This window comes from Cibotium barometz, chromosome 13 (genome assembly GCF_041138505.1).
Source record: "Cibotium barometz isolate CiBa-2024 chromosome 13, ASM4113850v1, whole genome shotgun sequence".
NCBI classification, from domain to species: Eukaryota; Viridiplantae; Streptophyta; class Polypodiopsida; order Cyatheales; family Cibotiaceae; genus Cibotium; species Cibotium barometz.
In genome coordinates this window covers 51,494,100-51,520,090 of record NC_141058.1, presented here as the reverse complement: position 1 = coordinate 51,520,090, position 25,991 = coordinate 51,494,100, and the positions used below count along the sequence as shown (strand labels likewise).

At 41.5% G+C, this 25,991-nt stretch overlaps 3 protein-coding genes across 4 annotated transcripts in view; 1 reads left to right on the top strand and 2 right to left on the bottom strand.

Moving 5' to 3' along the window:
- Positions 1-3,120, bottom strand: part of LOC147632806 (protein TIC 22, chloroplastic-like) — a 57,416-nt gene extending 54,296 nt beyond the window's left edge. Inside the window, exons 1-3 of one of the 2 annotated variants that reach the window (XM_086807684.1) lie at positions 2,558-3,120; positions 2,417-2,479; positions 1,655-1,729 (exon numbers count right to left, since the gene is read on the bottom strand). In XM_086807684.1, coding sequence (XP_086663810.1) covers positions 1,655-1,729; positions 2,417-2,479; positions 2,558-3,067 — 648 coding nt within the window. In that variant the 5' untranslated portion in view covers positions 3,068-3,120. The remainder of the gene's footprint in view (positions 1-1,654; positions 1,730-2,416; positions 2,480-2,557) is intronic. The other variant, XM_086807683.1, reaches the window with a different exon arrangement.
- Positions 3,121-12,726: 9,606 nt separating this feature from the next.
- Positions 12,727-14,046, top strand: LOC147632805 (uncharacterized). The gene is made up of 4 exons (XM_086807045.1): positions 12,727-12,967; positions 13,224-13,501; positions 13,595-13,857; positions 13,945-14,046. Exons 2-4 carry the CDS (start codon positions 13,234-13,236, stop codon positions 14,044-14,046), a joined length of 633 nt encoding a protein of 210 aa, XP_086663171.1. The 5' UTR covers positions 12,727-12,967; positions 13,224-13,233.
- A 1,991-nt stretch (positions 14,047-16,037) lies between these two features.
- LOC147632804 (uncharacterized) lies at positions 16,038-17,521 on the bottom strand. The gene is made up of 3 exons (XM_086807044.1): positions 17,271-17,521; positions 16,348-17,170; positions 16,038-16,229 (listed from the first exon to the last, which is right to left on the bottom strand). Exons 1-3 carry the CDS (start codon positions 17,519-17,521, stop codon positions 16,038-16,040), a joined length of 1,266 nt encoding a protein of 421 aa, XP_086663170.1.
- Between the last annotated feature and the right edge of the window lie 8,470 nt (positions 17,522-25,991).

Sequence of the window (25,991 nt, the reverse complement as noted above, 5' to 3'; positions counted from 1 at the left end):
CTCGGGCACCCTCGCGAGTGGATTGGCATCAGTCCTCCACCATCATCCTTAGCATCTTGAGGTGGGGACAACCCTCACCATTTGGATTATTTATCATTTTTGGAACAGGCGCATGAGTAAGTGAAAACCCGTGAGGGCACTACTCATGTGAAAACCCACTGCATAGAATTTACCATCTTGCATACCCTTTTTATCGCATTTTGTTTTTTGTGTTTCAAACGCAAGTGTGAATGAAAACCCATATGGGCATTCATGCATGTGAAAACCCTTGCATTGTGGCATTGATCCAGTACAGCCCAAACTCAAAAGACGAAAAGCACATGATCTACACCCGCAACAACCAACCCTACCCAAAGCCAAATACTTCATTATGTTCCTCTTCACCCAATTACCATCTTCTTCATCTTCTCTCATGGTCCCCTTTTGGCCTAAGAGGAGGTGTGCAACAACCAGCCCTAAATTGGCCCAAAAAGGACGCCCCAAGGCCTCATTTAAAAGCCTTACAAACCAGGTCGGGTTGGCTCGGCGACCAGGGCCAGCCAACCTAGTATTAGCGGGGCTAGCACTATATAAGCCAGTGCCCCTCCTCTCCAATCACTAATGAACATCAACGATCACATATCACGAGTGCTTCTCCACCTGCGTTTCAGCAGCGCACTGCAGCAGCTCAGCAATCATCAACTAATATCAACCAACGTCATCACACTATCAGCAGCCGGCTCTACTACCGGCGCCTACCACTACAGCAGCCGCCTGAATCATCATCACATATTGATCAATATCCACGAACATCAACCAACCAGCTAGCGCTCTACCCCCTGCGTACTGCAGCAGCTCGGCAACCGACATCATCTTCACCATCAACTGCTACCGCCTTGCTTCATCATCGAGCATCCAGCACTCTGTCGCCACCCTACTCCTGGCATGTCCTGTGCGTAGCACCCTGTACTTCCATTGACAGCATACTTGCCTTTTTAGGCCCTGCTCAGCACCCTTTATTCGCAGCCTTTGACCTCTACTTCACAAGGAGTGCCACCGTTGTCCCCGACGCGAGCCTTCATCATTGACCGAGCCTCTGCTTCGACTTCATCTTTGCTTCTTCACTAGTCTACTACTCAAAGTAACCTCAAATCAGAGGACCTCTTGTACTGGATTACATTCACCATTATACATTCATTCATTCATCCATTTCATGCTATGTTGATTTTTTCTAATCTCTCGCACATCTAGTCCTTTGGTCCTTTTGCCCTCATGTTGCGCCCCCCCCCCTTCCGCCCCCCAAAAAAAAAATGCCATGGACTGAATTCAACATCATCCCTCAATTCTTAAATATATCATTTCCCCTTGACATCATGAGAGTTGGTCCACTCAAAATTGATTGCAGCATTGGGCTTGCAATTAAAAAAGCTAAGAATCAGTTTCCACTACACATGATTAATATGCAAGCTAAACCCTTTCAACCCACCTATAAAGACACCTTGATAGATTAATGCAATGACTTGAATCTGCAAGATGATTAGTTTATATAATATGGTACTCCAGAAATACGTATGAGGCATGGATTGGATAAATAAGCATGCCATGGTTGTTCTGTTGGCAGAGGATAAAAGGAACACAAATCAAAGAGATATGAAAGCTTCAATTTAGAGCTGACCTCGATGGCATTCTTGACTTGACCAGGATCAGGAAGGAACCTGAATGCAATGCCCTCCGCTGTAAGCTTATAAACCTGCAGACATCATCAATATAGAGCCAGTATCATTGTAAAGAAGTTGTAAAAGCTCCCACTAAGTGCCTGGAGTATGTTTATCTACAGCTTGATATGATATCCTTGATTCAGTGCATTGATCTGTCACATTGGCAATTTGCACTCAACAGTGGAACTTCCCTTGCTTTGCCACTGACAACGCCAACCTCTATGGCCTTCAATACCATCATCTTGCAACCCAGGAGTTTCAGGCTATACTGGTAGAAGCCAACTGACTTGAGATCACAAATATCGGTAGATTCCAGCTTAATCAAGTTCTGCAGATGCCATGCAAAATTCTGTGCTTTGAATAGGGTTGAAATGAATGGTGGTGACGCGCTATTAGATCCCAAACTCCAGGCTTTCTGGATGACGGGGCTGCTGTGTCTTTGTAATGTAAGGTAACAAAGGCAAATTACCAATTGGGAGAGGCCTAATTTCTATAAGAAGTGAAAGACACCTATACAAAGGGGCTTATACAGTCTAGGGCTGGATATACAACCTTCCCTGTACACGATGGTCAGGCGAGGTTGGACGGTAAGATCGCCCATCCATCCCCGGCAGGCGCCCTGGATGGCCGGGACATAGGTTGGTTGGATATCCAGCCTTTATACAAAAAAGAGGGCGAGACACAAGGAGAACATAAAAAAGCTTTGCCTGGAGGCATACCTTGTCAAGTGAGACAGAGACAACCTTGGCTTCCCGTCCTAAAACTGGTTCCCGATCTCTAACCTGTCCAGCTACGGGCCAGCACGGTTAAAAAACGCAATGAAAAGAAAAACACTGGAACAATGGATCGATCATGTGCACCTGGGACAAGAGAGACTCGGCATCTTGCTGCCTGAAGCAGAGGAGGCTGAGCGATTTGGAGCCGCTGGGATCAGAGACGAGGACAAACTCGTTGCCGGCATTGCTCACAGTGTAGACAGGAACCCCTTCTAGAGTTTTGGAGACCTGCTCTTGGCTCAGGGCGATGTCAAACACGTGCTGGGGCTCGCCACAAGGGGGGCAGGAGGCCAGACTAGCAAAACAAGGACTACGGCAATTGCTCTGGCTATGGCTAGGGTTAGGGTTAGGTCTTCTTCTGCGTGCCTGTGCAGGTGTCCATTGACTCCATGGTGTTGATGCTGCATCTACCTGGCATCTTCGCCCTATTTCGTCTCGCAAACGGAGAAAGGGGTTCACCAAGTCTGGTGCGATTGCTATCCTGTCTGCCAGGCCTGCTAGCTGCTTGTGCACGAGTTGCCCCACGTTCGGCAGTTGGAATGGCAGACGAAGAGAACCCCCACCACCCTGGCTATCGCCTGCTTTCTGCTCCATTCCTGCTGCTACGTCTATTGTAGAACAGATATAGATATCGTGCCATGCAAAGAGCCCTAGGAAAATTAAAACCATCCGGATTACGCTACGTGGCCCGCCAAAAAACGATTATTAAAATCTAGGCACCCAAAATGCTTTTCTATTAATTAATTAGTTCATACAAAAGATTTAGTAGATTTTTTCATAATTACAAAGATTTTGTAGATTTTTTCCATGATTTTGATGTAATCCACCTCTTTATTTTTTTGCATGTGCTTGCACTTGGACTTGGGAACATTTAGCCTTCTGATTTCAAAAAAATATTATGTGCACCGCTTGTATCTTGCATGCATCGTCTCTCTCAAACCAGGTTGTGAAGGCTCAGACCGGGCTCCTAGCACCTAGGTTCTCTACAAGACCCGCCTCTCTCTCTCTCTCTCTCTCTCTCTCTCTCTCTCTCTCTCTCTCTCATCAGACCAGGCTGGCTAGCACGTGGGTTCTCTACAAGACTCACCCAATGGTGAGCTCCCCCCCTCTATCATGCCAATTTTCTGTCTATCTCGCCCCTTCTTCTCTCTCTCTTTCTATGTTACAGTCCTACTACTTTCCCAGCAAGAAGGTTGTCCCCTTTGTCTCTCTCCCCCTTGCATACCTTAACAAGGAAAAAGTCTACACAAAAGGCAACACTATTCAAAGTGGGCAGGTTGACACTTTGTTTGTTTGTTTGCAAGCAATGTGGGGAGGTAGAAGGTGTTGGTGCCTTGTTATGTGGCACCACATGTCTATGCAAAGGGTAATACTATAAGAAAGGGGATGTTGACGTTCTATTTGTCCATCTACAAATCGATGGGGGGAGGTAGAGAGTGATGGCATTGTAACAAGGAGATCACCAAATGGGATGTGTGCCTACCCAGGGGAGGAGGAGGGGAATGGTACAGTGGGAGGAGGAGGCTACCATGCCCTAAGGTTGGGGAGGTGCCAGGTGGATGCCATGCCCTAAGGTTGGGGACCTTAAAAAGAAGGTCCTCAACCTTAGGCATTTATTAATGCCCACGAGCAACAGGCATTAATTAATAAGCTCACAAGAAGGCGCAAGCATTAATTAATGCCCATAATAAAAGTAGTGAATCTTCTCAATATTTTGTTAAACTACTACTAAAGTCTCTACCCAAAATAGTGATACCACCATGAAAGAGCATTTACACCAAACAACTATACATCTATTACCATGTGGAAATGTAGAAACCTATCAAAAACCATGTGAATCCTCTCTCTCTTTTTTTTCGTAATAGAAGATATATTACCAAAAATTACTTTACAAATGGCCACCATGTGATGTACTAGCTTTCCCTCACTTACTACTCCGAACCACAGGTGTAGCTCAAAGTACCCTCATCCAATATATAACCGTGTCATTTTCCGCCAAATGAGCTGACCGCAAAAGAAGAGACTTGCCACAATAGTAGCCCTTTTATACAACCTATGTGAGCTGTAATACCCACTTTTTTATCAAATATGAAAGTTAATCAGATATGCCACAAACCTGTCCACCTGAAAAAATAAAAGAAAACCGAGTGTTCTGGGTTATCCGGCCCATTCGAAATCTTGCCAAAAATCCAGTCTTTAACCTTTATAGGCATATCTGTCCAACGGAAACCATACGCGAGAAAGGAAATCCCACACCTTCTTTGCCACTAGACACCTTGTGAATCTCTCTCTCTCTCTCTCTCTCTCTCTCTCTCTCTCTCTCTCTCTCTCTCTCTCTCTCTCTCTCTCTCTCTCTCTCTCTCTAGCTTGAGGATAGCAACATGGAGAAATGAGGGCATAGAGGAGGAGCAAAGGATTTGCAAAAGATGTACCATGGGGGAGGTAGAGATAGAGGAGCATTATATATGGAGATGCCCAGTGTACTACAGATACCACTATCAATTTAGGGGGAGTTTTGGCCCACTCTCTAGGATCATGGACTATGAGAACCAGCAATTAGGCTTACTTCTCTTGGAGATGATGCGGCACCACCGAGATAGGCAATGCTGAGTGCAAAGACCCAGAGGAGACACATCACAAAGAATGCTCACATAGTACTTTACCTAGACACCATAGGAGAGGTGACCAGATAATGTGCCCATGAGATCAGGAGGGTATTCAACCCAAGCAGACTAGCCAACGATGCCTTATCATCATGAGCACACTCACTAGTGCATTGTCATGAGCAAGAGGATATTCCACCCAGGCACACACCCACAGGGAGTTACTATTAAGAGGACTTTCCAAACCCAATGGGCACGACAACCCCAACCATAAAGGAGAGGTCTTTCTATGCCACAGCTCCAAATCCAAAATCTGACAACATCAGAATTATCCTCCCCTAGCAGTGGATGTATCCTACTTTATGGATATGGATGTGGATAGTAATGGCATGATGTGTGTATAGCTCCCTTTAGGCTTAGGCTTAAGGTAGATAAGTTTTTCTTTTATCCATTACATTTCATCTATTATCTGATTTTGCAACACAACTTTGTAACTTTTTGTCTCATAGGCCTTTATGGTCTTTTGAAGATGGTTAATAGAACTCTCTCTCTCTCTCTCTCTCTCTCTCTCTCTCTCTCTCTCTCTCTCTCTCTCTCTCTCTCTCTCTCTCTCTCTCTCTCTCTCTCTCTCTCTCTCTCTCTCTCTCTCTCTCTCTCTCTCTCGGAGTACGCACATTGATAGCATCTCGGATGCCCAACCCACCATGTAGCCTTGGAGTCACACTAGAGATGGCAATGTGCTAGATATCGAAGGCTCACCAAATCGAGTTAGTCCTCTACACAGCATCTCTATATCTACAATATCCTTAAGAGAAACAAGAGTGCTCCACCATAAGGCAGTCTATTATGACATCATAGATGAGGAGGAGTCAAATTGATCCCTATTGTCCAAACCAAGGGCTTGTACTGTAGAGGCTATGCCCCCCCTTTTTAGTTAAATAGCTTCATTTACTTTTATTACATGCCATAGTCACGCCATGGACAAATTATCACACTTTTTGGTCTCTTGGATTCTCATGGTTTTTAGGTGGCTCTTTTTTACCTCATCATGGATACATTATAAATATTTTGATCGCAACAAAGACCATTGGTCTTTTGCAAATGTTAATATAACTTTATTTCCTTTTATTATCTCTTTGTGTGGAATTACCTCATTAACTCTTTAAATCCCACAACAATACCTAACTTTCATATCTTTCCTCCCGTGTTAGTAGAGCTGACAATGCTCACATTATCTTTCAGCCTTACTACATCTCTCAACTCACTACCACCACCTCTTAAACATCCTACCTCACCATGGTATCTCTGATTCCATGAATTAAACTGTTAGCTTCAACTAAGAATTGGACTTGACCAACACACCCTTAACAAGCCCTAAAGCATGATGGTTTATTAGTATTAATTAATAATGAATAAGGGTCTCATTTGGGTGAAAGTAGCAAGCGAATTAGAGGATGCACATGGAATAGCAAAATTCATCAAGCTTCTATGTGTGAGTTATGTGTTCTACACATTTTGTGCATGGAAATAAACCCTAGGAAGTGGAGAGATTCAAATTAATATTTTAGAAGAGGTTATCAAGTTAATATAGTTAGTGTTCGACTTCTAGAAAAACATGGGCAAGCATGCAAAGTAATGGGGAGAGATGCATGAGGAGAAGGGGGGACACGACTCCCATGACTAGTAGGGGAAAGATCATAGTGTTATTGAAAAGTATGAGATTTGCAAATAATGATAAAATAGTGAGTAATGGGATTTATCACAAAGTTATTTTAGGAATAAGAAGAATATTTAAGGATATCATTGATGATGAGCAAGAGATGGATCTAAGCATGAAGGCAAGATAGGGCATAGGACATTATTGGCAGTGAGCATATTATGTTTCCTACAAGCTGACTTGTAATGGAGGGCTTTTAAAAGAGTGGAATTTCCCTGTGTGGCCTAGCTATGGCACTATGGCAAAGGTTGAAGGCAACAAAAAGTGAGGTGTTGGTAGTTGAAATCAAAGAAAGATTATTGTTAGGGTTACTACATTCAAAGTACTCATATCTATTCAAATTAGTGGGTCTTGTGAGAAGCTATCATTATTGATGAGGATGAATGCTTCACTAGGAGCAAATAAACCTATAATAGAAAACACGCGAGGGCATGGGTTAGTTGGTATGCCATAGGGCATGGTGGCGACGATGAGGGAAATGAGTGAGGATATTTATCTTAAGATGGGGCTCAAGGATGACGACCCAAGTGGCTTTGACTTCTCACCACACACAAAGGCCACCCAGGCTTTATGTTAGGAGATTGCCACAATTGAACCAAAGGAATAGTGGCACCCTTGTATATATAAATGAGCAGACAATATAAATAACAAATTTAGCATATCGCCACCATAAGCAAATAAATTGGTAAATTGGCTTTCACATGTCACACACAATCTACCATCCTTTCAACTTCTCAATCGGAACCCTTGTACTATGCAACATCACAGTCAATAACCATGCGCAACTCATTACTGTGCAACATCACTGCAAGCAACTATGGAAGTGTGGTGTGTTAGCCTCTCACCTAGAGGAAGCTCATCATAGGGAGCATTACCTAGAGCACTCATGGGAGTTTGCACCATATCCATGGGAACACATGTTCCAAGGAGAATAGATGAGCAAATGTCATCAAATGGGTAAAAAGATCCTAGTACATAATAGTAATCTCCTATTTATACCCCATAGGGCCCCATGTGCCCCACATGTGTAAATGGACTCTAACCCTATGTGCCTAGGCCCATCCCCATGTGCGTGTGCACCACTAGGACACTTTGTTACAAACCATCCCCTCCTACAATGATTTCGTCCTCGAAATCAAAGAGTGGTTGTGCATAAAACATATACAAGAGGCTATGTACAAAAGCAAAAAATAATCACATCCATGATTGAATGTAGCGGAAGACTCATGTATGAATCATATGACCCCCTGGGTCAAATAGACTGGGTCAAATAGAGGGCTCCCGTCGTATGAATCATATGACCCCCTGGGTCAAATAGAGGGCTCCTGTCGTATGATGAGGCTATATATGCAACCTCCTAAATCAAAAGGAAATTCGAGGCATGCAAAATCCAAGGAAATAGTCACATGATAATTTGGTGCAAATGGAGTAGATAAGGAACCAATGTCGATGATGAATCTAGTAGAGCTAGGATCAAAGGGATATGTATGGTATACACCCCGACCCTCGAAGCTGGAGTGGTAGTAGCTCTTGGATCAAAAGGAAAACTCAACTCAAAAGAGAGAGTAGTCCCAGGGTCAAAAGGAAAACTCATAAGCCCATCCTCATGATCACATTGTGAATCTGGAATGAAAGGTATCCGTCGAAAAAGATTAAAACTTATGGCCAAAAATGGCCCTGGCACAAAAGAATTATCATGTATGCCAAGACTGGAATATGTCGTAGACGCACCTCAATGTCGATCCACATATCCAAAAACTATGCTCCTCAAATGGTAAAGAATGCATCCAAAGAAAAATGTCATGACTCCAAAAGGACACAGGATCGTGTCAACATCCAAAGGAGCCAAATGAACATAGCTCAAGGTCGACCTCGTGTGTAAAGTCAAATGCGAACTCATGCCTCCATCATATGTAGCACCACTCAAGAAGTCAAAAGCATGATCCACCATCTCTATCTATGTATGAGTATGATCCGACGACCCATGCACAATATCTCCATGTGTATGACACTCTATATATGTGTGTCCCTCTAGAATAGAAACTGGATCGATCATAAAGATCGTCATCACTAAGCACTAACCAAGTGTCTACACAAGAAGTATAGGTGGTATCAGTCAACTCACTATCAATGGAATCTCCAAGGCCACTAAGGTCATCCCCAAAGGTATAAACCAACTTCATCACACTGGTGTTCCTATATGACCTAAATCCCACAATAGATCAGTCTCCAATAGTACTGGATCTAAGGAAATATCTAGATCAAATATAAAACTCTAGATCAAAATATCTAGATCAAATATAAAACTCTCAAAGTCAATGTCATAGGACATGCTAAAAATATGATCGATATGCATACTCCTATGATGTCTCACCTCTATAAACTCATCACTACTCTCATGCACTATCCCTGACTGCTCAATCACAACAACTCGATCCACTCGAATGCTAGCATGAATGCTATAAAAACTAGGAGTAGTGGTCGTATCCGAAATCTCTCCACATGTAATAAATCTAGAGGAGTAGCCCAACACATCTAATAATAGAACCTCTGGTGTATGATCCTCAGGGTCTATGATGTGCTCAACGGCATCATGTGAAGTGTCAATCCCATGTGTGACTAAAGATGTATGACTAGCTGAATGATCACAACTAGTCAAATGCCCATCAAGATCATATGATCATCTAATGTATCCTTGTGATCACTAGGAATAGAGATAGGTAGCTCTATGATGCTCGTAATGCTCGATGTTCTCTCTGCCATCCCTCCCATCAAGATCATGCCCACATGATTTGACTCACACACATCACTCTCACTATCACTATCACATACATCTCATCATCATGTACATATGTGTCAATGGCATCATGTGCACGTGTATCACTATCATCATGTGTATGTGTGTGATACAACAATGTCATCACATGTGTGTATGACCATCACCATGTGTACAAGTGTCAACATCAATATCATCATCAACATGATGATCATCATCACCATCCACATCATCATCCACTGAATACATGTCATAATGATACCCATCATCAGGTATATAGTCATCTCTGCTCACAAATGTAGGGCACTCAATCAATCCCCACATATATCCTCCCATGTAATCAATGCCGAACCATTCATGTAAAGATGACCACATAGATACTCGACAAAATCACCATGTGTAGAACATCTAGACCATCTAGCAGCACAAACATCCTCCTTATCAAATAAGTATCTAAACTAGTTAGGTAATAACATCTGAAGCTTAAACATCCATATGTGACATGAATATGATGTGTCATCATAGCATGATGTCGGTGAAGAAGGATCTAGAGGTCGAAGTTGCGATGTGCCAAATGTATGTATGAACTCGGCCAATGACATGTAACTCCTCACATGAAATGGCAAATCAAGATAATGGCCATAAATCCAGAGTGATAGGATACGAGCAAATATCGCACGATTAGCGTCTGGGATGGAGACATAGTGATGTCGATGATGAAGATGGTGGGTAGCACGGCAATCGTAGGCAGGGTAAAAGTAGTAATGGAAACTCATGTCGTCTCGCCAAAGCCCGAAAGTGTGGAAACACCTCTTCTAAATGTGCTCAAGAATCTCACACTGCTTGTGGAAAGGCACCAATATGCTCAAATGGTCACTCGAATGTGAACAAAAGCCAAAACAATGACTAAAATGCTCAGAATGACCACCTGTGCGTAAACAAGGGCTAAGATCACGTGTGAATGCCCAAAATACACTAAATGGCCAAAAGTGTGCACTTGAACACCCAAAATGTACCAAATCGACCCCACACGGCACACTAACCACCTCCATGAGGCCCAAAACATGTGAACAACCCCAAATAAAACATCAACATGTGTGACACACCTCACATGTATGAACAATCACCCAATATGCCCACACTACACATGAACTATCTCCACAAAGTCAAGGCATGAGGACGAACTCCATCACCGCATGTGAACAACTCCAAATAAAACATCAATGTGTGTGACACACCTCACACGTGTGAACAATCACCCAATATGCCCACACTACACATGAACTATCTCCACAAACTCAAAGCACCCCTAACTTAATGCATACTTATCATGCGTGGGAACCACCACTAGCACAAGTAAGGGTCGGGTGTGGAAATGGCCAAGCGATAAATGAGAGATGTAAAAAAAATGAGTGGGAACAAGCTGAAAAATGGGCAAGACGGGCTAAGTGATCAAAAGCTAGTTGGACAAAATGAATGGGAATAGGAAATGGCCAAAGGATCCAAGGTAAAACAAAATATAAGAGTGTGAAAAGGCTAAGAGAGAAAAAAAGAAAAGAAAACCTGAACGCTAGACTTCACATACATTTTTTTTAAAACTCTACTTCTCCCTCTCACCTTGGCGCCTCCTCTCTTCTGTTGAGCTCTTCACTTATGCTGAGTGCCTCCTCTGTTGAGCTTGAGCAAAGAGCAGCCTAGCTCTTTGAGCAATGATGGTGGCAAGAAAATTTGTATATATATTTTATTGTTGGTTGCTGTTTTTAAAAAAACGTATGCTTGATGGTTGGTTGTTGTGCACCTTCTTCCACCTGCGTGCTGAGCCTCATAGACGTTGGCTGCACTTGATGCTCAGCTTCAGAGAGGCTGGTTATTGCGCTTGATGAGCTGGTACTGGTGTGCTGAGCCTCATAGAGGCTTTGAAACGTTGGCTGCATGCGTACTTGATGTCTGGTTACTGCGCTTAATGCTGAGCTTCACAGGGGCTGGTTACTGTGTTTGCTAAGCCTCTCAGAGGCGATGAAGCGCTAAAGCGAAGGGCTCCAGCAAGGTGGTGCCTAGGTCGCAGAGGGCTCAAGCTAGATTTTGGCCTGCTGGCTGATGTGGCGCCCGCCTACGTGGCACATCAGCCACGCTGGCAGTCAACAGCCGACAGCCGTTTTATTCCGCCCATGGTTTTTTCACCCGTCGAAGCCGTCGCCGGTTGCATGCGATTACTGGAGTGAAAAAATAAATTAAATCTTCCTAAAATAGAAGCGCCAAATTTGCATGCGGCGCTGTTGGAGCAGAAGGGGAAACATACTTTTTTTTTTTCATTTTGAATCTACCAGCGTTCGACCGCGAGGGGAGCTCGTCCTGCAAACGATTTTTCCCTCCTGAATCTGCTGCTCATTCGACCGCCGAAGCCGCTCGTCCTACTGCTGCGTTGTTGAATCGACCGAAATCTAGCTTCAGCCAATACACGTGCTGCTGCTGCTCACTCGACCGCGTGTGGGACGAGTTCTGCTGCGTGGAGCTGAACCGGCTGCGCTGTTGGAGAACCTGAACGTGAGCCGCTGCTGCTGATGCTGCTGCGTGGAGCCCTGCCAGGTAGCCTGCGACTCAACGCATCTCCTTTCTTTCAGCACCCTACTCTTGTCAAGGGTTTAGTCTAATTAATAAAATAAATTCAATTAAAAAACAACTTTAATTAAATCTTGTCATGCTGCTGCTGCTATTCTGTATACATGCATTCTTGTATTAATTTAGAGGAAAGTATTGTGTATGCATGCATGTATGCTTATGGACAGTTATTTTTTAATTAAAGTTATCTTGATGCATGCATGCTTAAAGAATCTTGATTTAGAGGAAAGTATGGGAGAATGCATGCATGTATGCTTAATTAAAGTTATTTTTTAATTAAAGTTATCTTGATGCATGCATGCTTAAAGAATCTTAATTTAGAGGAAAGTATGGGAGAATGCATGCATGTATGCTTAATTAAAGTTATTTTTTAATTAAAGTTATCTTGATGCATGCATGCTTAAAGAATCTTTAACATTTAAATAGGGTAGAGAAAAGTATTGTGTGTGTGTGTGTGTGTGTAATGTCTCATTCTATGTGTGTGTGTGTATGTAACAAAAAGAAACTATTGATAATACAACAATGCATACAAGCTTAATGAAACTTTAACATTTACAGAAAAGTATTGTGTGTGTGTGTGTAATGTAGCATAAATGACAACTTATATCATTTCAAGCACCATAAACAATGTGAACTCTCCATCCGTGTTGGGAGCTTCAGAGACGCCAATTACTGCACCTAATGTTAATCCGAATCGAGAGGGTACTCCTCCAGTGGGAATAGACGTGCCGACATTTAAGAAGCCCACCAATTTCTTTGTGCGACGCGAAACGGACGAGGTGCGCTTTGAAGCTTTTGCATGTATCTAGAAGTTTTTAGTCTTTAGTCTCTAATGAATTTCAATAAGTTTGAAAGCTTGCGGGTTGCCTTAATTTTGTTCTTTTGCATGTTCAATCAATGTATTCACATGCTCTTATTGTTTGCTCATAATACTCATGTTCAAACTTGTGAACACTCAATGATGTTTCTTCAAGATATTCATTTGCTTGGACGTATATATGCATGATTGTACTTATTACACCTTTATGCGTGCAGTTCGTTGAGCATGTTCATGAGGGGGCAAATATTCGACAATTTTTTTGTAAGATTGTTGATTGTCGCCAATGCAAGGAAACCTTTTCCCTCTAAAGTGCGTATGGAGGCACATCTTCTCAACTGCCATGACATACGTCTTGAAATACCAGACGTACGTAAGGTAACGAAGAAGATGAGGCTCTCTAAAATGCCTGGTCGTGTAGAAGAAGTTTTAAAGCACGAGGCTGGCTACATGCGTCGAGCCAACGAGGGGAAGTTTGGTTGCTCCAAAAGAGAAGGTATGGGATGTGTAGCATGATTGTTAAGCTAACACATTTATATTGGGTTATATCAAAACTAATTGGTCATGGATGACATGACCAATTTTGCAGGTTGCTATGAGCAACCCATTGACCTCAGCACCCCAACACCCAAGAAAGCAAGTGAAGGTGAGGAGGAAGAAAATGGAGACGTGGAGGATTCAATTGAAGGTGAGGAGGAAGAAAATGGAGACGTGGAGGACACAATTGAAGGTGAGGAGGAAGAAAATGTAGACGTGGAGGATACAATTGAAGGTGAGGAGGAAGAAAATGTAGACGTGGAGGATACAATTGCAAATGCAGATGTTGACAATATGCATGACATGAGCACACAGGTGATACGTAATGATAGCTTTTGTTTTATAGCTTAAGCTGTTGATGGTGATGAATTGAATTGACGCTTAATTTTTTGTTTGTAACAGGTCAAAGAGAGTGAGCCTCAGGAAACGCCAATTCATGTTGTGAAACAACATGCTCCCCTTCGACGTTCTTTGCGTTTGATGGCCAATAACAACATAGCTTAGCGATATTGTTTTTGGATTTAGTCATGTCAAAGCCTATGTAGCTTTTTTTATGTCCACTTTTTATGTGTGAGTTTGCATACACTCTACGTAATAGCCATTGTGGCCAAAAACACTATCATTTCTAATATGGTACATTTGGAATGGTTTCATGACATTAAGCCTCTCTCTCATGTTTTAAATGAAGCTCTTTCTTACAGACATGTTAAAAATGTTCTTTTAAATGAATGTAGCATGTTGTACACGCTTATACACGCTTATATACGCTATACACGCTATTGCAAAGCTCTGTTGAACTCTCTCTCTCTCTCTCTCTCTCTCTCTCTCTCTCTCTCTCTCTCTCTCTCTCTCTCTCTTCTCATACACGCTGTTGAGAAGCTCTCTCACACACACACACAATCTTACACACACCAACTTTGTTTCTCTTACACACGGCAACACACGAACAAAATACGGCTCAAGACGCACAATAATTGGTTGAAGACTGTGATGCAAAAAGCCATTGAAGCATTGGAGAGTTCATTACATAAATTCAAAAGGCTACTTTGAAGCTTTCTCGTCAAGCCTTTTTTGCATTGACACTTTGGTTTTCTTAGCAGGGGTCTTGAAGGGGTGAGCCAATGGGTGACTCTTTGATGATGATGATTTCTTCTTGTTGCCCTTCTCAAAGAATGGTTTTGCTTGCTTCAAGGAGTTGCCGAATCCATCTTCCAAGACTTGAAAATTAGCTTGTGTTTCTGTTCGCTCATCCATTCTTGCCTTCATTGTCTTCACATGGCCCAATGTTCTCCTCAATCCATTGCAAGCCTCCTAAATCAAAGGCTGGTCCTGTCCTACAAAACAAGACAACTCTTGCCACAAGCATTGAAGTGTCTTCACATTTCCTTCTTGCTCAAGTACTTCACTACATACATTGTCCCCCCCTAATGCGGCAACATCATCACCATTTGGTTCAAGCACATCAATAGTAGATACATGTGAGTGAAGATCGACACTAGACCTAGAAGCATCTCCCCATGCTTCATACATATGTTGGCATTGCTCCATAAGTGAAGCATGTGAATCACCCCACAACAACATCACCTTAATTTAGTGCTTGCAAATATTTCCAAGCTCTGCCCACGCACATGTGCAGCATGCCCATTGGCAATCGGAATTGTAGACTGTGTAAAATGAAGCTTTTGTGTGCATGCTCTCCACTATAGCAACACCACCAACCTGGAATGAGACATTAGCATTTGGTATATGAAGCTCGCTCATAAGAATTCTCCACTACTCTTTCAATGGCATTGTTCCTCATAAAACCATTGTCCTTCAACTACTGAACATACCAATAATATGGCAAGCATGATGATGTTAACTTGTATAAGAGCCAATCCACCTCGAACTCATCCTTTTGGAAGAGCCCAAGAACTTATATTTGAGCTGCCCATGATATGAATCTATTGCTCCATTAGTGTCTTGTCCTGAATGTGGAAGCAATCGGGAAGCACGCACCCACATTTCTGCACATAAAACAAATGAAGTTAGAAGAGCAAGAAATGAAGTACGAACAAGAAGGAGAGCAAGTGTGCATTATTTTACCTATAAGAAGAGTATGTATAAAGTTTAAAATTCAACCTTACCTAGTTTGGCCTCCCAATAGGTTTTGAAATACTCAATAAAACTCCCCTCATCTCTAAAGTCGGAGTAGAAGGTAGAGATCATAGCCTTTGCATCCTCCTTGATTATATGGTCTGTAGAATTTGCTGACCCTTGCATGTTCATGATATTTCCCAAAGACCAAAACATAGAAGCTCTTTTGGGCCATTCCTTCACCTTCTTAATAAGGTGTCGGAGCCAACAACGTTTGACATGCCACAAGCATAGAAAAATGGGTTGATTGAACACCACCCTACGAAAAATAGAAAGGAAACGTCACATAGAACTCAAACACATGGTTCTCATTAGTTTGCACTCAACACGTATTAACATATGAACCTAACCTGAGCGCATTAATCTCCGTTTTCGGCATCATCAACCATAAAGGCTCCAGGCTCCCATGATTTATGAAAGTCAAGCATATTATCTCTAAACTTGGTTAACCAAGTGCAAGTACACTCAAATGTAGCTGAAGATGTAAGCACCCAAGCAATGGGCACACCATTGCGATGACCATCAAAAACAAGGATTGTATACAAATGAAACTGTTCATGTGTTTTAAAGGAAAGTGAGAATGTGAACAAGAAGTAAAAAATGAACATTTATTATAACTTAAGAGAATGTGAACAATAAGTAAAAATGATAATTCATTACACCACATACCTTATATTTGTTTGTGCCAAAGGTAGCATCCATCGCAAGAAGGTTCCCATTTCCGAACTTCTTGCACATCTCCCTTTGCCATGGTGATTGTATTCCAAGGATAAATTCCTTGGAATGTTCCACATCTTGCTCCTGGTAGATAAAGGTGCTTGATTGATTCTCGTGACACCATCTCTTGGTGCTTTCCGCATCATCTGTGTGTAGCTGGTACTGATCAATAGCTAGCTTGCTAGATATATTCATGATGTCACGAATAGACAAAAAGTCATCCCTAACCATAGTAATTGTAGGGTCATGACTTTGGCTTGAATGCAATGCTTGGACATGCATTTCCAACACTTGATGTGGAGAGAAACCACGATATAGTATGCTTGAAACCCATAGTTTCTTTTGCATTGAGATCCATGGAGAGAACTTCAAAGAGGGATCAACAAATCTTATACCATGACAAACCTCATCATTTGCATTTGTGTGGTATGGATGTATGTAAGAGATTATGGCAACCCCTGGATCTTGTGCGAGCCTCTTGACACTAAAATGACATTTACATCCACGCTTTTGCTTGCCCTTTGTGATGGGAGGGCGCCTTTTCTTACATGGCTTCGTTGCACTTGGCTGTGTCAACTCTTTTGTTTCACTACTCTCCTCCATCTCACCATCTTCACGATTCGACTCGTCACCACTATTCTCCTCGACCTCAACATCATGTTCGCTACTAGTGTCCTTGCATTCATTGAGCTGGGTAGTTTCGACATCTTTGCCATCCGCAATGTTAGATTGCATTGGTGCTTTAGTGCCAGTAGGACCAAAACCGCACCAAAAGCTAAACAAAACAAAGAAGCAACGATAAACATTTAATTGTATGTGTGTGTGTGTGATGAACTCTGAATGGATTAGACAAACTAAAACAAATACACACTTACACTATCTTCTCAGTCCATGATTCATGTGCAATCTTTGTAAGATTGGAGGCATCTCGGTGATGGTGGCTATATTTTTTGAAAGATGTCGGAAACTTTGCATTGTCGGCTTCTCCTTTTACAAAATCGGCAACACAGTTCCAAGGGATTTTTGCTTCACGTACAAATTTGTATTTTGAACGATTGTTATATGAGTGCACCCAACACAATGCTGTCGAATCGAAGACACCGATGGGGGGCATTTGAGAACTCATGGCATTCTCCAAGCTTCAGTTTTGGAGAGACATGAATAACCAATTAAAAAACCTGAACCTGCTGAACCAAAGGTCACAGTAGCCAGTGAAGGTTTTGCAAGGCCAAAGTTTATGTGGTGAACTAAGCAACAAGCAACGATCCAACCAAAAATAATATAGTAATAACCATGTAGCAGTTTTGATGGTATATACAATGAGCTACCATGAAAGGTAGAATAACATAAAAGAAACAGTCCAAAAAACAAAACTAAGAGCAAAAACGAGAAGTGTGTGGTCCTCCTAGGTATCCACTAGAAGGACCGATGGAGCTGGGATGGGTAGGAAACCTTAGCAGTGGAAGCTGCGGTGCTGGTAGAAGGAGTGTTAGAGGGTGGCGCTATCAGAACAAAGCCGAGACCACCAAAAGCGAGCTGGAGGGTCTGTCGAATCCAGTCAAGCTACGTTGCATGCTCCTGAAGAGATGGAAGCTTGGAGAGGTCACAGTAGCCAGTGAAGGTTTTGCAAGGCCAAAGTTTATGGTGAAAGTCAAATGAGAGGAGGCCGATCACTTACATGTAGAGCCTGTGAACGAACTGAATGTTGCGGGAACCATAAAAAGAAGGCTCCTTGACGGAACCTGCTTGCAAAGGCCGCTACTGGACTTGAACGTTCTGCTGCATGGAGAAAACGAGCATGAAGTGTGTAGGGTTGGAGGCGTGTAGCGGTGTAGCGTGTGGCCAGCTGGAGCGTGTAGCGTGTGGGGCTGGAACGCGGCTCCTCTGTATTAATGATGATTCGGCGTCTGTGTATTGATGGCTGCTCGGCGGGTGAAAAGCGGGCGGAATAAAACGGCTGCCGGCTGTTGACTGCCAGCGTGGCTGATGTGCCACGTAGGCACCACATCAGCCCCAGCAGGCCGAAATCTAGCTTGAGCCGTCGCAGAGAAGGCCGATTTGCAGTTCCCCGATCGCATCGCCAGGTTCCTTAAAGCCGGGTGCCGGTGCCCCTGTCTGCCATGCCACAATCCTAGAGTACCTTACTGCAGAGATTCTTGAGCTAGCTGGAAATGCAACACGAGACAACAATAAAAATAGGATTGTTCCTCGACACATTCAATTGGCTGTACGCAACGATGAAGAGTGCTAAGCCTATAGGAAGGCGATGAAGCCTGAAGCGTTAGAAACAGGAATTGTGTGGTTGCAGGAACTGAAAGAAATGCAGTAGCACAGAGTTTCTGCCCACTAATGTTGTTGCCGGAGGTCTGAGTGCTATGATGCTGTCATGTTAGCTCTGCTTCCCATTGTTGCTTTTTGTTGATGTCGGTTAGTGACACAAATTTGTGTCCTCAGTCATCATCAGAATGTTCGTATGTAATGTTGTCATGAACCTGCAATGCTATGCTTGGCTACCATAATATACTTCAAGATGGCACTATTGTACTTTGTGCCGCTAAGCATGCTGTAGTTGAGATGTCTATGATGGTTAGGCTTCAAGTAATCTCCAAGTAGATTGAGGATGATCTTTGTGTCTCTTTTAAGTAGTTGTGACACTAATGTAAATTGAACTTGTGTCAATGTCCTACAATACAGCACTCTGAAAAAAAATAGAGAAGACCAATATGTCGCTGTTTGCTTGCTTAGAGTGAGGATGAGAACTTGATACTCTTTGTCACAGCAGATCCACCAAAGATCAAGTATAGCAGTATGCTTATGCACAAAAGGATCCAGTGAGGATCAAGCATACATCCAATAGCTGGCTTGCACCATTTTACCAAGATTTTATAATTTTGGCATCAAGATTCACATGATTTGTTTGATCTTAAAGAAATCTTTACATTTAAAGAACCTTGTATGCAAGTTAGGAGAACCTTGTGGTGTATGGGACACACTGGCTCACGCCAGTGGACTGGGTTTAATTCCCAGCAAGGCCATACTTGCAAATCAGTGTTAATTAATAAATTTTTTGGATTTCTACACTTGAAATTTTAACACTTGTATACTTTTGTATCAACTAGTTATCAGCATGCTTTTTGCATAATACTAATGCTCAAATCTATAATAGAACAACATGCTGTACATCTTCTTGATGGCAATGTGCTAAAATGTTATAAACAATGTTTTCTCAACACTTTTCTTGTTTCCTTTACTTCTAATACATCAAGATTTATGCTAATATGTGTAGATTCTAATAGATTGGTAATCTCTGTCTATCTTCTTTGTAAGAAAGTACCAAGATCAAAAAAATTTGATCAAGAATCACTTAGTGTTTTGGTTTTTGTGTCAAGATTTGATTTTAGCACAATAAACTTTGCATAAACTTCAAGAAACTGCACAGACTTCAATGAACTGGAGTAATCTTCAATTTTCTGCATAGAATTTGTAATTGTTATAATAATCTGCACCAAAACTCTGTTTTGTACATCAATCTGTACTCTGCACAATAATTTGCACAGAAATCTAAAAACTACACAGCAATCTTGATGTCTGAACAGCAATTGTACTTTGTATAAACTTTGTAACCTGAATATTCTACACAGTCTGCCAGTCTTTGAAACTGCAACAATGAAGTTTCTATAAAATTGCTTAAGAAACCAAGCTTCTTGTAAATTTGCTCCAAGAACTCCAAGATGTTGGAAAATAGAATAGAAATAGAGGCTTAATGGATTAATAATTGGAACTGTAAGCTCTCTAAGTAAGATAATGCAGGAAAATCTCTCAATTTTGGTTGCTAAAATCTTTGTAAACCTTAATTCGAAAATCAAGAAGATCAAGAAGTTCAAGAATCCAATAGTAAATTCAAGTCATCGCTTCCTCGAGTTGTAGAAAGTAGAGTTTGTGTCCGAGAGTAATATGTATTAGGCTGTTTTAATGGCTAAAGGCTTTGGAATATTAGTAAGTCTATGAGAGTGTTTGTAGGGACTATATACATTGCGTTGGTCTACGTAAAGAAATAAATTTTCATATTTCTAGCTTGAAAGGATCCTCTCATGCCTTGTATCCATAAAGGTAGTTGTGATTCATAAATATAAGGTGATGAGGGGGCATCGTGCACATGCTCCATTCATGTAAGAGTGTTAAACTGCAATTGAGATTGCAAGTAGTATTTAGGGGGATGTATCTCTAATTCCATGAATTAGACAGCTAGACCTTATTTATACCTTTATGTTAATAAGCATGAAGCAATCCACTTTAATCTTTATTCATAAGACATAGAGCTAAAGACAGAGAGAATGCAGAGACGACACCAGATTGGGTCTTGATCTACCAACTTAAGGACCCCGTCTCGCAAAGCAAGAAGGAGTACTTGGTTTATTACTTTGGAGAACTTCTATTGCAATGAAAAAAACTTATTAAAGATGTTTGAGGCAAACACAAGGATGATGTAGACCAAACATCTGCTAAACCATAAAACGGTTGAAGACAAAGATGAAGCCACGTTGAAGAGCCTTGTGCACACCATATTTGCGAAGGGAGATGTAATACTGAAGGTTGAATGGTAAAGATAGCTTCATGCTACCTTGGGTTGTAGCATAAGAGTGCTACAACCCAAGAGTGCACAAGAGTTCCTGGTTGAGATAGATATATGCACAAGACTAAGGCCTTATGCACACATGCTTCTACAATGTATGGCTATTGCATTCTATGAAGAATGAGATGATTTTAGGTAATGGGGATGAGGGTTTTAAGATATATGCACAAGACCAAGGCCTTAAGCACACATGCTTCTACAATGTATGGCTATTGCATTCTATGAAGAATGAGATGATTTTAGGTAATGGGGCTGAATGCTAAAGATAGCTTCAGGTAATGGGGCCTTAAGCACACATGCTTCTACAATGTATGGCTATTGCATTCTATGAAGAATGAGATGATTTTAGGTAATGGGGCTGAATGCTAAAGATAGCTTCAGGCTACCTTGGGCTGTATCATAATAGCGCTACAACCCAAGAGTGCACAAGAGTGCTTGGTTGAGATAGATATATACATAAGACCAAGGCCTTAAGCACACATGCTTCTACAATGAATGGCTATTGCATTCTATGAAGAATGAGATTATTTTAGGTAATGGGGATGAGGGTTTTCTTATATATGAGTTTTTGTTGCTGGTCGGTCCATATAAGCTGCCTATCACCCAAATGAAAAAGCTCACTATTGATAATAACATTAAATGTTATTAACTCTCATCTCTTTGTAGTATATGATGTCCTGGCTACTACTGATCAACTGCATCTACCATTGGTTGACTGTTGTTGAAGCCATCTAGGGTTGTCGTCTCGATGTTAGGCATCTTGTATGCCCTATTTAGCCCTATTTAGTGTGACCCATGGCGGCCCACTAGCAAAGGCTCAAAGCCTAGTCCCAAGGGCTGGCCTAGATCCTTTAATCCATTTTCTAAACATGCTTCTAAATGCTACTATGCTAGGGTAACTTATATGCCTGATTGTTCTCCAAGTGGGTTAAGTGACGGATACTGACCCCTTGGAAAGACCTATGTAGCTTGTGCCTCACATGTCCCTAGAGTGGGGCTCACAATTAGGTCATGAGATGTACAAAAAATATTCCTAAAAGTGGTACTAGTTCTATACAAGTATGGCATGATGATGAGCCAATGTGTCACACCGCCTCAATGCGCATGGGCATATGTGACAAATGAGCATGGAATCCCCTTGCTTGAGGTGTGTCACACTGTACTTCAATGCACATGGGTGCATGCGACAAATGATCATGGAATCTCCTTGCTTAAGGTGTGGAAGGATGCAAGGGAGATATTTTGGTTGATGGTAGATCTTATTCAAGGGTTCAACTTGTACTTATATTTGAATTATATGCCTATTAGAAGGGTTCCCACTTTTCTTGCTAGAATCATCATCAACTTGGTACCATCAACCACATTCATCGATGAAAGAAGAAGGATTGGAGTTTGCTAGTTTATGTGTTTTTTGCTAAAATTTTATATGCTGCAAGTATTATGAGAAGATATGTGATGTGCACATTGAAAATCAATTTAAAGTGTTAAAATAATAGCATGAAAAAGGAAGAGACATGGGCACAGGAAGTTCAAGATGATGAGTGTGTCTAAACTGAGAGTACGCGATGTGTCCATTGTTAGAAGATCAATTCAAAGTGTTAAAATGACAACAAGAAAAAGGAAGAGACACAAGCACATGAAGTTCAAGATGATGAGTGTGTGCAAACCAAGTGTGTGGGTCCAAACTGAGAGTATGGAGTCCATGTGTTGCGAGAAATTTCCCACGGGTTGAGCTCAAGTAGGAGGCTTGCCAATTGCAACAAGAAGGGAGCTTACTTGAGGTAACATTGGAACCATCTTTAGGTACATTAGTCATCCATCAATGACTTGGAAACATATGGACTTCCTTCTTTGGAGGTGCTTCAGTTGATGCACATGAGCATGTGCTCATAGAGTGTGAGGAGAAAGAAATTCTCTCCATGGTGTGGCAGATCTCTTTGAAGGCACATTGAATATTAAGGAGGATAAAGAGAATGAGGATCGATAGCCTATTGGGTTGATACACATGATGTGGTTTTATATATGGTTACATTGAGGATATCCAAATCATTGAATAATTCGTGAGAGTAATCTAGATGCACATGATGATAACATATGATGGATAAAGGGTTGTTTTGATGCATAATGGTTGCATTAAGGATAACTAAATCATTGAAGCTTTCTTGAGTAATCTAGATGCACATGATGATAAAGGGTTGTTTTAATCTATGTTGATGAGGATAATTCATATAATGGCTTACACGCTTTATTTGCTACATAATGAGGGGTTATATTTGTCACATGTTGATGAGATTTATGCCTATGATGGCTTATCTAATTTTTATTTACCATTGAGGAGTGTAGTGGGTACAATCCATTCCCTCTGGAGAGGATATTTATCTCTTTCATTATACTTGTGGGGGTCACATAAAACCTACAAGACACATGTTTAGTTCCAATGTAAAATTCAGCTTCAAAATAACGAATGGTTCTAGATTGGGAATTATTTACCTCGGTGATGGTAGTTCAGATGGTGTGAGAGGTGGGTGGTCTAGTGAGGTCCACGTCTCCCAAAAAAAAAGTTATGACTAGCCCCAATGCTAACCGAGGCTAGCCACATAACCAGGTGGTCTTTTTAGGGAAACTCTAGCTTAAGGCAAGCAGTAGTAAGTGATGTTGGGTGAATGTTAGGAGCTAGGGGGTGACACTCAAACGAAGTAGCATTTGTACTACTTGTAGGAATAAAGTTCAAAGGTCCAAAAGAGATGTAAAAGTAAAGGAGAATGTGGAAAGTCCCAAAGGGTGTCCAAAAGAAAATGTTGTGACTAGCCCTAGTGTCAATTGAGGCTGGCCATGCAACTAGGTGGTCTTTCTAGGGCAATGCTAGCTAAATGCGAGGAGCCAACAAGTGATGTTAGGTGAATATTAGGAGCAAGGGGGAGTGTTGTGTGACTCTCAAATGAAGTAGCATTTGTACTAGTCATAGGATTAAGGTTCAGAGGTTCAAAAAAGATAAGGAGAATGTGGAATGTCCAACCAAAAGGGTGCAGAAAAGAACTCTAGCTCATTGAGGCAAGAAGCTGGGTGAATGTTAGGAGAAAGGGGGAATGTTGTGTGACCCTCAAATGAAGTAGCATTTGTACTAGTCATAGGACTAAGATTCAAAGGTTGAAAAGAGATATAAAATGTGGAATATCTAGCCCAAAGGGTGCCTAAAATAAGGCACCTAGAAGTACGTGAGAAGAGGCCCCAAGTAGGTGCTCACTTCAAGGGAGATGGTCCTCAAATCTAGGCAAGATTAGAGGATGGCTTAATCAAGTTTATGAGACAATTAGTGGCTAGTGAAGATGTACTCAAGCCTATATAAAGGCCCTTGTCTAATGGACTGACATATGAGCTTTTTGCTAAATCTCTTATCTTGTCATTATGCCATAGCTCATCTAATGCAGGGTAAAATTGCTCTTTTTCATCATATCTAGCAAGGTGTTTTGAGCCATGGATTCATCATATATCATAAGGAGGATGTGTATGTCACTTTGTTGAGCAGAACAACAATCTCTTGAGCTTTATTCTTCAAATCATTCTTTGGTTTGCTAACAAAAAATTACCTCTATTAATAGTATGATTAGTGCTAATCATAGTCAAATTTATGAGCCATTAAGTGTTCAACTCTACCATTGGGGTGTTGCTAAAGCCTTGTGCATCATCAAACTCCTTTTTCCCTAGGGTTTGGTGCTCTAATTTTCTCTCCTAAAATAGGGTACCCTCTGGTTTGACGATTTTTTTCTAAAATCAGGAAGAGTTAATCATACAAAGCTATTTCTATTCTCTCTCTCTCTCTCTCTCTCTCTCTCTCTCTCTCTCTCTCTCTCTCTCTCTCTCTCTCTCTCTCTAAGGAAGTAGAAACTGGCATGGGTCATTCCATTGTTAAGACCTTCCCATCTTCATAGAGAAATCATGACAACTCCACTCATAGTTAAAAAAATTAATAGTGATGGTGGTCTCCATACATGGCAAGTAAAGCTACTCATGAAGGATGGAATTTGGGAGATTGCGAGTGGAAAAGAGAAGTGTCTCAGATTGGAAGAAGAAAAAAGTTTTTGGCTTAGACGAGATGAAAGATCCCTAGCCATCATTGCATTGGGGCTAAGAGGAGATAGTTTCATCCATCATATTTCATTTGAAGAAAATTCAAAAGGAGCAAGGGATAAACTAGAAAATTTGTTTAATGCCAAATAAACGAACTTAAAAATTAGTTTGAAAATCTAAATTTTTAGATTGGACATTAAAGAAAGTGAGTCACTTCAAGCTCATTTAAGTGTCATGCAATGACTTGCGTATGTTGGAGTTCTAGTGGAGGAGGAGGATGCCATGATAATCCTTCTTAGGAGCTTAACCTTGGAAGCATTTAGCCCATTGGTGGCTACCTTGAAAAATCTATCCAACTCTACCTTCATTAGCATTAACTAGCCTTGATTGAAGAGGAGAAAAGACTCGAAGTTAAAGAAGGGAGTGGACCTTCATCACATAAAGAGAAAATATTCAGAGGACCAAGAGTCAAAGTAAAGTGCAACTTTTGTGGCAAACTAGGCCACATGGAGAAAGATTGTTAGCACAAAAAGAAGACTTAAGATTACACACAAGTAAACATAATGATCAAAGAAAGAAAAGAACCAAAGGAAGGGGCTTCCCAAGATGGAGGCCAATCATCAAAATATTTTTTCTAAATGATGAAAGAGGGCAACTCTCCCACCTAAATGATGAAAGAGGGCAACTCTCCCAAGATGGAGGCCAATCATCATCAGAATAATTCTTCTAAATGATGAAAGAGGGCAACTCTCCCACCTTGTGTTTAAATTCACTCATTGTATTGTTTACCTACCCTTCTATAAAACTTCAAGCCCTAAGCCAACGTTATAGCCCAAGAGACGCATGGTATATTCCACTCTAGTAAATGACTAAGAGTGTAGATTCAATGAATTTA